This window comes from Dendronephthya gigantea, unplaced genomic scaffold (genome assembly GCF_004324835.1).
Source record: "Dendronephthya gigantea isolate DGI-Jeju-01 unplaced genomic scaffold, DenGig_1.0 000338F, whole genome shotgun sequence".
Taxonomy (NCBI): Eukaryota; Metazoa; Cnidaria; class Anthozoa; order Malacalcyonacea; family Nephtheidae; genus Dendronephthya; species Dendronephthya gigantea.
The window spans coordinates 41,905-56,751 of NW_021163348.1; the positions used below are offsets into that span (position 1 = coordinate 41,905).

At 38.4% G+C, this 14,847-nt stretch overlaps 1 protein-coding gene across 3 annotated transcripts in view; it reads right to left on the bottom strand.

Moving 5' to 3' along the window:
- Positions 1-14,847, bottom strand: part of LOC114542144 (sodium channel protein 60E-like) — a 24,130-nt gene continuing 9,283 nt past the window's right edge. Inside the window, exons 3-25 of one of the 3 annotated variants that reach the window (XM_028561892.1) lie at positions 13,498-13,606; positions 9,007-9,114; positions 8,654-8,781; positions 8,285-8,365; positions 8,006-8,134; positions 7,735-7,826; positions 7,466-7,660; positions 7,229-7,286; positions 6,911-7,055; positions 6,697-6,834; positions 6,057-6,461; positions 5,753-5,938; positions 5,097-5,438; positions 4,704-4,914; positions 4,142-4,299; positions 3,801-3,974; positions 3,601-3,711; positions 3,031-3,294; positions 2,862-2,915; positions 2,491-2,742; positions 2,105-2,243; positions 1,744-1,875; positions 1-1,360 (exon numbers count right to left, since the gene is read on the bottom strand). In XM_028561892.1, the coding sequence (XP_028417693.1) occupies positions 84-1,360; positions 1,744-1,875; positions 2,105-2,243; positions 2,491-2,742; positions 2,862-2,915; positions 3,031-3,294; positions 3,601-3,711; positions 3,801-3,974; positions 4,142-4,299; positions 4,704-4,914; positions 5,097-5,438; positions 5,753-5,938; positions 6,057-6,461; positions 6,697-6,834; positions 6,911-7,055; positions 7,229-7,286; positions 7,466-7,660; positions 7,735-7,826; positions 8,006-8,134; positions 8,285-8,365; positions 8,654-8,781; positions 9,007-9,081 (4,746 nt within the window). In that variant the 5' untranslated portion in view covers positions 9,082-9,114; positions 13,498-13,606 and the 3' untranslated portion in view covers positions 1-83. Of the gene's footprint in view, positions 1,361-1,743; positions 1,876-2,104; positions 2,244-2,490; positions 2,743-2,861; positions 2,916-3,030; positions 3,295-3,600; positions 3,712-3,800; positions 3,975-4,141; positions 4,300-4,703; positions 4,915-5,096; positions 5,439-5,752; positions 5,939-6,056; positions 6,462-6,696; positions 6,835-6,910; positions 7,056-7,228; positions 7,287-7,465; positions 7,661-7,734; positions 7,827-8,005; positions 8,135-8,284; positions 8,366-8,653; positions 8,782-9,006; positions 10,944-13,497; positions 13,607-14,847 lie in introns of those variants that run through there. The other 2 variants (XM_028561894.1, XM_028561893.1) reach the window with 2 other exon arrangements.

The following is a 14,847-nucleotide window of genomic DNA, read 5'->3' on the forward strand; positions in this document are numbered from 1 at the left end:
TAATTTATTAGCGGTAGGAATGATTAAAAAATATTGATTGTAATTTATTTATTCTACGGTCACACGGTCCCTTCTGTCGCAAGCTACGCCGAGTTTTCAGTACTAACACTATTCAACGATAAATCCTCTGAAACTTTATGAGTGCGCACAGGCGACTCCACCTGAACTGTCCTGATTGCTGGTATCGATAAATTATGTAAGCTTGTTTGTTTCAAAAGTCTTTTATGCAAAGGTTTATCGTGAACGATTACACTTCTAGTTTCGTTTATGCTGGCAAGGGTAGCACCTTCAGTTTCACTCTGAATAAAATGATGAGTCTCTGTTGTTTTCTGAGAAACATTTGATGATTCTGTTGTATACTGAGCAGAACTATGACCTTCTGTTGTCATCTCAGCAGCGTCGCTCGCTCTCTTTCGATCTTTAAATCGTTTCACAGCTCTTTGAATGACAAGCGCCGCTTTATTCTCGAGGGCTTTCTGCTTGACAGTTGAAACTGGAGCGTAGAGGTTTCTCCTTGGAAAGGCTTTCATAAAGCGCTCTTCAAGTCTCTCCATCACCACAGAATAACCACTCCCGCCTTTTGGAAACTCTTTCAAAACTAAATGTTTCACTAAAGCATGAAGTAAGTCTAAACAATGCACTTTGTCTCCAATCCTCAGAGATATGTCCATCGTCTCCACCCCGCCTGTGCCTGACTTGGGCACCCGCAATGGGGGGTTGAGTTCGTCGACAAAGTCCGACAACTGCTCGAAGTTTATGTACTCGGTCGCCTTCGGGTCGTAGAGCGCCCATTTCGTATAATACATATCCAAGTCGTCGTCTGTGATACCGACCTTGGCTTTTTTGTAAATTCTATTAAAGTTTTCAAGTATTATGGCAATGTACATGTTGACCAAGATAATATAAGTGACGGTGACGAATGAAACGAAATAAATCTGTGCAAACAGCGGTCTCCCACAGTTCCCGTTGTTGATACCGAGGTAGCCTGGGTCACAATCTGGCGTACGTATCATAAGCGAGTCCAGGACCTCATTCCATCCAGCTGACGTCATTAAACGAAACAGTAGCACGAAACTGCGTATGAACGTTTCAAAGTTCACGACATCGTTCAACGCGCCCGTTTTCTTTACGAAACCAAACGAGGTCATTCCGACGATGGCGTATATCGAGATGATAAGGACGAGTAAACAGCAGATATTGAAAAGAGCGGGAAGAGAAAGGACAAAGGCGAATGTCAACTTACGGATTCCCTTAGCAACTTTTATGAATCGGAGAAGACGTGTGACTCGAAACGCCCGAATACCACGAAGTAAACTTAGGTTAATGAACTCGAAATTCTTCAGAGCTTCTAGAAATATGCCTATAAAGTAAATAAATAATAAATATTACACCTAAACGACCTAGGGTTGTTGCAGTAGGGAAATCAATCATGCAGTTCTAAATTCTCTTTGATCGTTCATCGATGTGGTGTGAACCCAAGAGGAGACCTTAAACTAAACTAACCGCCTTATCTATGCCGGATATTTCTATCAATTCTGAGCTGTTTTGTCTGAAGAGCTAGCCACAGTTATCCCTTATACTGCAGGAAAAAACTTCTCATATAGTTCTATCTGTTCCCCTCTAATTTGGCTACAAAAACTCTCTACTATATAGGGCTCAAATTGTAGAAGAACATTTTTTTAAGTTATTCAACAGCCACAATCAGAAGCAGATAGAAAATGGGCAACGTTAAATATAGCTTACCCACAACAGATAAAAGAACGAGGATAAAATCAAAGACATTCCAACCAACGCGAAAGTAATACGGACCAAGAGCTGTAATTCTTGCGATCGCTTCTCCGATAAAAATTCCCGTGAAAAAGTAATTCAGGAAATGTGACCTTAGTTAAGGTAATAATCACTCAAAATAAACTAATAATTCAGTTTGAAACTAGAAATCGCGTGGTTAGTAGTTGGTTAAGGATTGGGGTCAGGTTTAGAATTAAAATCAACTGAAGATGATATTCCTAAATTCTGGACAAAGAAATCACTACCATAAACTCTAAGTAAGAATTACTACAATCATTGACTCTAACAACTCACTATAACCACTATCAAAGGATATCAAGAGCTTCACTCATACGTTGACTTTGGTCATAGTGTTGTATCATCATTGTTCCCATATTTAGCGCAATGATAAACATGATGGTCATTTCAAAATAGTTATTTACCACGATGTCAAAAATGATCCCACGAACCTGATTCTAAAAACACATTGATCGCTGGTAACTTAAGATGTTTCATAAATCGTTGAATGGTCACCATACTTCATTAGCAACAGTAGGTTCATGACCATTTCATACAAAAATTTTCTTCGTATGTTTCAAAAGCACATGAAAAGTTACTTCTATTCTATTCTTGTGATGTATGCAATAGCTACACGATTATATTTTAGTTGCTGACAAATATGCATGCATGAACATTTATTCCTTATACTATAAAAAATCCTACCTTCGGCCTTTCAGCAGTTCTTTTTGGCTTTTTACTTGCAGCGTTCTTTAAGGTATTTAACCAATCTATCTGTTGAGTGGAGAGAAATATTCCAGTTGATCCAGTATCCTCGTAGAGTTGCTTCATTCGAGAGAACTTATCAATGATCACCCCCACGATAAGATTGAGAACGAAGAACGAGCCAAGGATGATGAAGACCACGAAATATATGTATGCAGACAAATTGTTTTCAGGTTTGGGCTGTTGATCCACCTACAAAAAGCAGATTTTAATTGTACTATTGCAGCGTACGAAATCCTTCATATCAAATTCATGAGGAATACATCTTGGGGGAATTTTCAGTTCACAATAACGAATTAAAAAGCCTATACCCCAGTCGCGTCAACAGCATCTTTCATAATTTCCATCCAACCTTCCAACGTTGCCTAGATGATGATACAGAACAAAACCTCAGGTATACCCCGATGGGTCGGTTTCACTTAGACGATCCCGTGTTCCAGTGGCGGTAATAAAATCAACAATTTTGTACAGTGAACCTACCACTTGGGACAAGGCAACCAATCCCTCCAAAACATTATCATAATTCACGTTGGAGTTTTCCCAACGAAATCCTTTCTGTAAACACGTGGTCTTGTTGGCGACCTGTGACACCGGGAGGACCTGGTGGCTAGAGTCAATGCACTTGTAAAATTTCCCGCCAAACAGCTGGACGCCCATGATACTGAATATTAACCAGGACAGCAGACCCACTAATAAAACATTACTAATGCCAGGAATTGCGCTGAACAGCGAGCCTATGACTATCTAAACAAAATAAAACGATAGAAGATAAATTAGAGGAACCATTTTATACTGGATAGCGATAGAGCTTTAACAGCTCTTCCTAAAGCTTAAGTAGGATAATATTTTTTGATCCAGTCCTACATGAGAGGAAACATGAACTGAACTAACTTTGTCAGTTCTTTCTATAAGAGTCTAGAGGATCATTTATGGATCATCTACTTGGACAAAACTAACTTTATACCAGCTGTTGAGATCTATGTAATTAATATAATAATAATGTCGAACTGATGAGGCTTCAGCAAGAGCTAAAACTATTCTTCAACGCACCTTCAGTCCTTCAAAACGAGAAATGGCTCGCAAAGGTCTCAATGCCCTGAGGGTTCTCAATGAACGAAATGCAGCCAAATCTGAGCTGACAGTAAGACTAAGAATGGATATCTAAAACAAAGCACAGGAAAGTATTTACTGTTGTTCCCAGGTAGTTCTGAGTCGTGCAGAATTCTGGCTCCATCAGACACTGTACTCACAATCACAATAGCGAGGTCCAAGTAATTCCAACCATTTGAGAAATATCGTACGAAGCCAAGGCCAATCAATTTAAGAAGAAATTCCATTGAAAAGATGACAACAAATGAGATATCCAAGCAGTATAAAATATGTTGTAGATCTTTGTCGTTGCGAAGGTGAATATCTTCAAATGCCTAAAGAAAGAATGATACTTTCAGGCACCGTCTTTTGATGGATGAGAACGAGTGAATAAGTCTTCAATATCCAACAGGAGAACATAAAAATGAGATAATTCATAATAAAATCGCTCGTTCACATCCATCAAAAGTCATTTACAAAAACAAGCGATTTATAGATTTACCAAACAAATGCTGCTGATTGTAATAATGATCAAGATGAACCATTCGAAGAATTTGCTTTGAACAATTTGTTCAATTCTGCCACGAAAACTCGACCAGTGTCTCTCCAATGCTGAAGATGTTTCAGAAGAGTTGTCTTGTGATGAAGCATTGTTGTCAACTGAAAATTGTAGAACGCTGTTCTTAGATGATTGTACATGGTGTGTTGTGGTGTGATATGATGTGATATGTGGGGTTGTGGTGTGATATGATGTGATATGTGGGGTTGTGGTGTGATATGATGTGATATGGTGTGTTGTGATATGGTGTGTTGTGGTGTGATATGATGTGATATGTGGGGTTGTGGTGTGATATGATGAGATATGTGGGGTTGTGGTGTGATATGATGTGATATGTGGGGTTGTGGTGTGATATGATGTGATATGTGGGGTTGTGGTGTGATATGATGAGATATGTGGGGTTGTGGTGTGATATGATGAGATACACTAGGATGAAATCTGCTATGGCACAGGTAAATCCTATGTTATATGATATATCAAAATCCTATTACATTAGAGGTCAGACCTGTTTCGTTTTCATTATTTTCAGGTAGCGTGGAAATGTCTTTCTCGTCCTTAGGATGGACTTGGGTTCTTTTTAAAATATTCACGACGGAAAACGACACAGTTAAGGCCGATTTTAACATTTTTGAGAAAACCTTCTCCCCTGGCTGAGAAACGGCCGTATCTTCATGCGAGAACGAGTTCACCACAAGAGCTAGGAACAGATTTAACACCTGAAAGAAGAATTGTTAAATATGAGTTAGTATATCGAATCACATAGACAAAGGTGACTCTCTCTCTCTCTTTCTCTCCCAGGCATATGGCTATTTTGACAAGGCGTGGTTTCTTTTTGAGAAAAGTGTCTAGAAACACAAAATTTCTCCAAAACAAGGCAGGTATGGTTGTCGCTACTTACAACAAAATTTCCCATGATGAAAGCTGGAACAAACAACAACACAGCACCAGGGTGCGAAGCTCGCATACAGTCCCACAACGGCTCGATCCATTCCCCACAAACGACGCGAAATATGAGCATGAATGAATGACCAAAGTCAACAAAGTTCCATCTTGGTATATCAGAACCAAAGACGGACTCTGTGTAGCTGTCGCCAAACAGTTGCATTCCTGTGACGGCAAACATGTATAACACGATGCACATCACCAGCGCCAGGTTTACAAACGCGCTTAAACTCTTTGCTGTGGCCGAGAGAAGATTGTTCATGGTCGTCCAAGATTTAGCAAGCTTTAGCACACGCAACTGAAAAAAAGGATGAACTAGAAGTTACTTTCGTAAGTGAAATGTCGAGAGGTGCAATTATTTAAAGAATACATTCCTAGTTAATTCAGCCTTCATCCGTAACAACTGTGAGCAAAACTAACTCTCGTTAAACTAGATAGTTTTATGCTATACATCCTGGGACCAGTTGTATAAAAAGACTAGTTAACGTTTAACTGTGGTTAAGGAAGGAAATTGCCAATCAAAGTCGTGTCTTTCTGAGTTAACTGGGTTAGGATCATCTCTCGTAGTCAAGGACAGATTATTAAAACAATGTTGATAATTTAACGGCTTACCAGTCTGAATGTCCTGAGCACGCGCAAACCAACACCAGTTTCTCGACTCAACTCCAGCGCCACGTCAACCACACTGATGACGACGACGATAAAGTCGAAGACACACCAAGAATTGCGGAAGAATGCTTTTGCACCAAATGCTATCAACTTAAAAACAACCTCAGCGAAGAATATACCAGTAAATACCTAGCGAGAGAACAGATTTTAATCGATGTGGTTGGAGCTATACAGTCCACCATGACTTGTTTTAGTTCATAATTTACTGACATAATTAGTTGGTCAAGTTAGTCGACTATTTTCTTACATAATTGGATATTGAAATGACAGAATCCAACGTGGAGGACATGCCATAGTGCTCTGTTGCCATAACAACCGTATTCGTCACAATACAGACAGTTATAAATCCCTCCAGTTCTCGGCTGCTCACTAAATTGTACAACTCCTTACGAAGAGAAGTGTTACTCTTAAAGTTTTGAAAAGACGACGACTCATCTTGATTGGGCGCCCTGTACTCAAGTTCGCGCAGTTGGTAAATGTCAGCGGTACTGTCCAAGGCTATTTCATAACTTTTTCTCTTATGAGATCGCTTATCAATCTCCTCGATATTAGAGTTCAGATCCCCCGGCTGTTTCCCGCCAAGCTTGTTTGAACTTCCTGGTACTGTGAAGGCTGAGACCGCTGTAGCCAGAAGATCGCCATTCTTGGAGTCCTGATAGTTAAATGAAGTAAAGAAGTAAAGAAAGAAACAAACTAAACGTCTTTTTATCTTGTAAACACGACTTTCTAGTTATGAAAACACAAGACAGTTGAATGTGAAAGTTTTATTTTGACCGAGGCAAAATTTATCAAGAACTTTTACAAACTCTCAAAATTTTTGCCAAATCTCACCACATCTGTCACCAATAATCTGTTCATTTAAATAATCGTCAGTTCATCATACATACCTCTTCGCTGGTAGCAGTAGTCTCGACTTCATACGAGGTAACAACAACAGCAGATATCAAATTAATCAAGTAGAATGGCCCAAGAAAAACCAGCACAGCAAAGAAAAAGAAATTCCACAATCCTGCAGCGTAGGTAACCTTTGAACAGAAACAACCGCAAAGTCAGTCGTAAGGTCGAAATGAAACAAAGCCAAATGGTAGAAAAAAAACTTACATTGTTATAAACATCCTCCCAGAAATCCAGGGTGAGGAGCTGGAACGAAGTGAGAAGGGCCCAACCGACATGATCAAACGATGTGTAGTTGTGGTTAGGATTTGAACCAGTGTCTGTATAACAACTATGGTTACTTGGACATGATCTAAAATGATCAATAATAAACAATTATTGGATGAGGTTTTTGTGATATGCAGAGTTATCAAGGTCGAGGTAAGTGTTATCAGCCGAGCCGAAGGCGAGACTTTGATAACCTAAACGGGCTGTAAAGTGTTGCTAGAGGTTTGAGACATTAAAAAAAAGTTATATTGTTTTCACCTTGCGGATGATGTACTCCCGCACACAACTGGATTTCCATCCGAAATAAACCATGTCGCTAAAATAGCAAAGGAAAAAAATGCAGGTTTTTGTCTCGCGATGCGATTACCAGTCCTTCCCACAAGGATGAGAGAAAGGTAAATCATTATTCAATGGACGAAGAAAATTGTTCCACATCTTCAGGACATACGAGGCAGAATATCGAAGTCAACAGCAGGAACAATATTCACAACTTACTTGAATTTGTGACATAAGTAGTGTAAGATATATTGATGTTTTCAGGGATTGTTACGGCGCATTTATTTCGTAGTTCACCCATGAACAACTGCATTCCGAGCAACGAGAAGACACATAGAAAGAAAACGATAAGAACGAGGACATCTGACAACATTCTCATCGAGACCAAGAGAGTATTAACCATCGTCTTCAGACCTGGAAAACAAAACGTGTTTGTATCACTGTATATTGTCAACACCGTGTGCAAGTTGCTGATAAAAGTTCTGTACCTTTTGTCTGAGAGATAGTTCTTAGAGCTCTCAAAACACGAAACGTTCTTACACCAGAGAGGTTGGCAACATACGGCGTTATTGTCAGCCAACTAAAATTGTGGAAAACACAGAAAAACGGTTAGGAAAACGTTCAAACTGATTGGTGACAAACCATTCTTGTACACAGTCAGAGAGCGCCGCACAGACGCAAGGCTCTGGTAACGGCTGCTATAGTGAGTGCTTGGTTGTGAGTTCAAGAATGGTTGCGTGCAGACGTGTCTTAACTCACCCTAATATGACAACGACAAAATCCAATACATTCCAAGCGTCACGAAGATAGGCGTGTTTGTGCAGCGCAAAACCTCGAGCTATGATCTTTATGAACATCTCCAGCGTATAGAGACAGGCAAACACATATCTGAGAGAAATATTGATGAAGATGTTTGTTGTGAATACATGGAAAAAGAGAACTTTAACAAACTAAACGATAAGTTCCGGTTTCAAACCATGTATCGTCCCCAAACTGATCTATACTCTTATACAAGACACAGTCGTTTCTTCAACTTACTCTGGTTGCTCTGGTGGGTTTTTCAGTGCCAGAAAAACACAGTTGGCCAATATGAGAAAAAGAATAAAATACTCAAAATATCTAATAATAGTTAAAGAACATGTAAGCAACGACACAAATATTATCAACCCTTATCCTACGAATCACCCGATCATATCTACCTTACCTATCCCGACTTTTCTATCCTGTAGTATCCTTTCTTATTTAGTTTCATCCTATCTCATCATATCCCATAATATCTCTTGCCTCAATGAACTTAATTCGTCCTCGACTATTATTCTACCTTGCACTCCACTCTGTCCCCGAAACACAACATAAACCTCTTTCACTTTGCTATGCATTTCATTGCAATCTCTTTTTAAAGGATACATATTACTCGATAGCAAAATACAAAAATTTCTCAATGGATGTTTATGATGAAATAAATATAAAGATTTAGCCTTGCTGAAGCGTCGCACCTCGAACTTCCCACGCCGTTTAACAAGAACGAGAAACGTCTGCGGAAAGAAACAAGAAAATACCAAATTAGCTGTGAAGCAAAATCTCTCTTGTTGAAGATATCGTTGCTTATGGTCTATTTTTAACGGTATCTTTAGGATAGGAAACATTTTTGTTAAAATGAGCAATTCTTCCTATCACTAATCGGGTTGAATCATTAAAAAAGTAATTAATCATGCACGTTCATGAGAAAAGCATTAAAATGATCTGACACCACCACATACATCGTCGTTTTGTGGCCTATTTTCTTTCGTTTTGTTAGCTTGGCTGACACTGTGTTTTCGTTCCCGCTCCTCCATAATGACAGCAGTTATATGATGGCGACTGTAAACCTGGGAAAATATTTGCTAAATAAGTTTTGATCACAATCTTTCACCTGCGCGTAGCTATGTTTAAACACAAACAAGACAGTGCATTAGTCAGTATTATTCAACAGCTTTTTACGTCATTCTATGCATGAGCATCGAGTTTCTATCATCCTCTTCGTACACACAAAACAAGGCAATATCGGCAGGTTAAACATGTCGATGAATTTCTGCCTGTTACTGTTAGCACGCAAATACGAGACCAACATAATTCTTTTGAAAACGTTTTCAGTAAATGGGCATAAACTAAAACATTGCAACCTGTCGATATATAAACATTATTAAAAATTCGTAAAAAGCATCTTCTAAGTTGAAATATGCAAAAAATACACTGGATCGTCACGTCCGAGATGCCTTCTTCATGTAGCTCTAACATGGAGCACGTAAACATATTAATTTAAACAAAATATTCTATATACCAAAACTGGGATTATGACGTTTAAAATTTCTTTTATTTCAGATACAAATAACAAGAGTATACCGAAATTTGCATTGATTAAACACTTTATTTTCTACAGAATCCCACAATTACTTCGCACTAAATTGACCTTCAGACAAGTGTTCGACAATGTCTCTCCAATATCTTCTTTTTACATGCGGTTTTCGTCTTTATGTAAACATAACACATACAAAACAAACGAATGGCTCACTACACAGGATTTCCCGGGTGAGAAAAATAAAGCCTTTCATAATTTTTCACACATGACAACAAATGAAATAAATGTTAAAATGTAGCAAGTTGATAGCAAGTTGTAGCAAGAAAACATTATTCATTTAAATGTAGATTTTTTTGACCGCAGTGTATGTAATCTCCTAATAATTCGATGAGTTGATATAATGTTTAACAGATAAAATTGTATCGGGCTCTAACTATTCTCGTTCAAGCTAAAACAACTACGGTTCAACGTTGATAAAATAAACACACGTTACTTTTACGAAAACCAAGCTTTCGTTATTGGAACTTACCAGTTTCAACGTATTTCTACCCGGCGTTCTTTAAAGCATATCATAATCAGTACCCGTTGAGAATTAGACAGAACAAAATCCATACATAAACAACGAATATTGCGGAATTATTTGACAGCCAAGCCAATAAATCAAACGTTTCGAGTGGAACCAAATTCAAACTTGCAGAATTGTATGTGCACGGATATTTTCGGCTCGTTATAATAAAGTTAGGCAGCTGTTCCTAGGCGCTGGAGAAATTACCCGCGTGTTGGCGATTCTCCGAGTTTGCGGTTTGTGTGAGTCTTCCTAGACAAACATACGTTGAACCGAAGAGTGAAATTTTAATTGCGCGTCAGATCCGAAATAATTAGATATTGTTCGTGAAACAATAATAATTCATGGCTTTATACTTGCAAATATCAATTTGGGAAAACGTGCGTGTCGTGTTTAATAAAAATTGATCCTGCATGACGGATGGGAAGCTAAAAATTACGAGCAAACTTTTGCATGGTTGAACCAGAAGAAATCTAAAAGTAATTATAATATTTACTTTGTAAATTTCCTGGCGATAAAATGTGTAAAATTAATATATATAAGGGTGTCATTGCCCTCAATATGCGATCGCTCTGATTAATTAAGATACATCATATAGATCGTGTTTCCATGGTAATCCAATGACGTGTGCTCTACGAGAAAGGTTTGGGAACGAAATATAAATTAAATATTGAGATGTATCGTTCCCCGAGCCCGGGTCCAGGTTCGTTAGCCCGGGTCCGGCAATTTTGCCTCGCCCAGGGGCCGGTTCGATAAGTCAAAATGAAATAATACTCTTACATCTCTCTTGTATGAGTCAACTTGAATTTTATGCACTGAATATGTAGTTGTAAACAGTATCTTTGTATTAAGGTTAAAAACATTTTGTTTGCTTCTTGAATAAAACGATAGAGTTGCTTTCTATTTTGAACTTAACCACCGTTTAAGCCAAACGGGTTTGATACAATCGACCCCAGAGGAAAACATAACAAAATTTCTAAATCTACTTCAATCTATAACGTCAGATAAATTTGAAGGATTCAAGATGTTGCATAAAAGCCCACGCACAAAATACCAGAGTCACGTCATATTTTCAAGATAATTTCTTATCGTTTCTGTGGTATAACAACTGCCTAAAATAGACCAAAAAACGTGCACACGTTTCGACCTATGAGATTTCGTAGTTCGTACTAACGTTCTCCAAACGAAAGCCCTTTGGTCGAAACGTTTTGACGTTCTCTGTCCGTCTCAGTCAGTTGGTTTCCACCAGTTGATGCTGCTACGGTGGTTATTTTGAAGCGTATTTCACGAAGTCAAACAACGAGAGCTCAGAAACAACTGGAGTGGTCTTTACCTTAGAGTTCAGAGTCAGGACGTTGATTTCCGATGACGCAGCACCACACGTCACGGCTGCTACAAGATGTGTCCTTATCAACGAATATCATAGTATCCAAAAATACACGTCTATTTGTGTGTTGAATACTGGGACAAAATAAATTAAATATTACTTACTATTAATAGCAACGCTGGCACCACAAAACCGCAGGACATGTGTCGATTGACGGCATGCCCGGTGCCGCCTTACTTGGAACTTAACTGAACTGAAAAACACTTCACACGCAGACAACGTTATTCAAATAGCAAAGTAACCTCCCAGTTGGAGAGGGATTACTTCATATAATGAAACGTTTTCGCGTAAAAATATGACAGTAATAATGACGTCAAATAATATTATTTCTTTTCAGGCGAGTTATTTTCCGTTATGTTGCTATGGTCGCATCTCTCCCAACTTAAATAAGACGCTCCATTGGTTGTAGGCTTTATTAAACAAGATCCGTGGTAAATTTAAAACATGCTCAAAATATACCCATAATTGCTTCAACTGGGATAATCTCCCCACACACGTGTACCGTAGGCCCACGCCTAAAACTAAATCTTTTTCATCTAAGCTAAATCTTTTTCTAAAGCATAAAAACAGCAGCCTGAGCATTCGAACGGCAATTAGAATAACGTTTAGAATATACTAATTGTAATTAGAACAACTTTTTGGAATTCTAATTACAATCGGAAGACCGGGAATATTTTAAATTGGAATTAGAACAAGCGCTTTGGACTTTCGAGCATTAACATTCGCAAATCGCAATTGTCCGATTAGAATAAAAAAACTATGAAGTGTGCTATTGATCAGATTTAAAAATAAACACAGTGGTCGCATTTATCAGAAGACCCGAAATAAACGGCCAGGAGTACATAGCGGAGACGGAATGGCGGAAATGGAAAGATGCGGATCGAGGCGGAAAAAGAATAAAACGAGAAAGGCCATCATCACACGCTTAATGTGTTACAGAAAAACTGGCGTCAGAAGCCTTATGACGTGATAGACGAAGAGGACTTTGAAAGTACCGAGGTCCGTCCAAAGTGATTTGATGTTAAAGCGGAAACCAAGCCAGCATTACAGTAAGATTGAAGTACTAATAAGACAAGTAAGAAATAAACAGAAATGACCATAATAGTGCAGGTTAAAAAGTAATGCACAATTCGATAAAAAAATTTACCTTTTCACTTTTTAACAATCCTAGCTAAAGATTGAGCATCTAGGCTTCTGTGTATGTTACCAATTTTTAATACTACGTTCTTATTCTTATCTTGTGTTAGGAAGTGCCCTTTTAGTGATAATTTTGGGCAAAAATATACTCTGATTTTATATTCCATTTTAGCATTTGTATTCCAACCTTACCTCGCATTTAATAACACGTTTCGTTCGAGCTGAAATACGATTATATGAGGTGAGATTTGCGTTTTTAACTACACTATGATGGTAATTTATTTTTTTTTCAGTTTCTGTTTTGACGTGAATATCTTCTGACGTGATTTCTTATTGGAATAATAATCGATAAGTGGGCAATGGTGGCCGCAAATTTACATAAGAGAATAATAAATGTGATAACGGGATGATAACCATAGGATGGAAATCTGTGACGAACACTGAGAACACAAAAATAACTGACCTTTAATGCCAATGTCAACTAAGGGACAAACAAAAACCACGGTGTACAATGCTACCGCAAGAACTGAACATAACAATGAGACAATTTCCTACGATTTTATCTTTCTAACGCACGAATGTATAACAAGGTCAAACCGATGAGCTTCAATATATATTAATCTGGAGTGAGCACTTGTAATGTTTCATTTACAGTACAAGGAGAGTCAAAGATGGCGGAAGTTCTCACTCCAGATATAATATACAGAGCAAACCGGCTGTAACAATACCCATACTGCCGCGGGAAACGAACCCAACTTGGAATGAATTTGCAACGAACTTGGAATGTTATATTAATATATATTTTTTCTCATTCTATGACTTACTTTCTGAAGTACAATAAGTGAACTCAACCAATCCCAAATCGATTTGCTGCGTATGGGAAAGGAACGATTTTATAAACCACAGCATGTTCACATATAATGAACTTTTCGTCTAAAACAAAGGAACAGATATATACATAGTGAATGATTTTTGCGTTAAGTGGCTGTTTACATTACCCGCGCTTATAGTAAAAGGATTTTGAGGTATTGAAATAAGTAAATAGCATGATCCTGACAGTCGAATTGTGACCTCAACAATAGCATGTGCTCGTTTTGTTTCATAAAGACATTCAATTCCTCAAAACCACGGATAATCTTGTGTAACTGTGGTCATGTAAACAGTCTTAAACCATAAAAGGAAAAGACAAGAAACAGGAATGATTTAAACCTGTATTCTGAGAGATCATTCACACTCGGACATGTCCACCCCATAGCCAGAGAAGTAGCTATCACACCCGTTGATTAAGAGAGGGCGTTGTTATTTGTCTCTGGATATTAGAAACGAAGTTGTTTTGTCACACTTGGAGGAGGGGGAGGATATATCCCTGCTCTGAAGTTTCCGTCAGGAAAACAGAAGGGGTTTAACGCAAGGGCTTCTCTTCGTAGTGTACCACAATAATCTGTTAGACCAACGTCATTGCAACTCCTATAATTAGTTGGCCTACCCTGGGAAAAAAACTATTGGAGAAACCTTTGTATTTACTCAAAGTAATTAAAATATAGTTAACTCAAGTAAACTTATGTGAACCCAGTCAGCCCACGTATTAAAAGTGACATTATAAGTAAAATTCGTCCGCATAGAAAGCGCTTTTTCTATATATATGAAGCTGAACGACAGAGAGAATGATGCAAAAATTAACGGTTGACAATTTTTCAGCGTAGTCAACAGAAACCATGCATAAAATGTGTGTTTGTTGATCCCAATCGGTTTGCTCAAACAATCGCTAAAACAGAAGTGGGCCTTCGGAAACTTCTAGCTTGTAAATTTTACATATTGCCGGCCACCGCATTTTGCAGGCAGGACAGTGGAAGTACAGAGAAAACAGTACGACTTGACCGTCGCCAGCTGGGAGCTGGTTAGCCATGTTCCGACGGAATTTGTCTCCGTAATGTAGTGTGATTTATAATTGATTAGCGCGAATGAGGTTAGGCGTGATTTCAGATATACAAGCGCTCGTGTTTACTTTATCGAAATCTGTTTTTAGTTTTCGACTATCGCACGTATCGTCTGCGATCGATTGAACAAACAGCAGAAAACATTGAGCACTTTGGTTGAAAGTACATCTTGAGGAAAGCCAAATAAAAAAAAGATTCTTGCGGGTTTGCTCTGATTGGTCAATGCGGCGTTGAGAC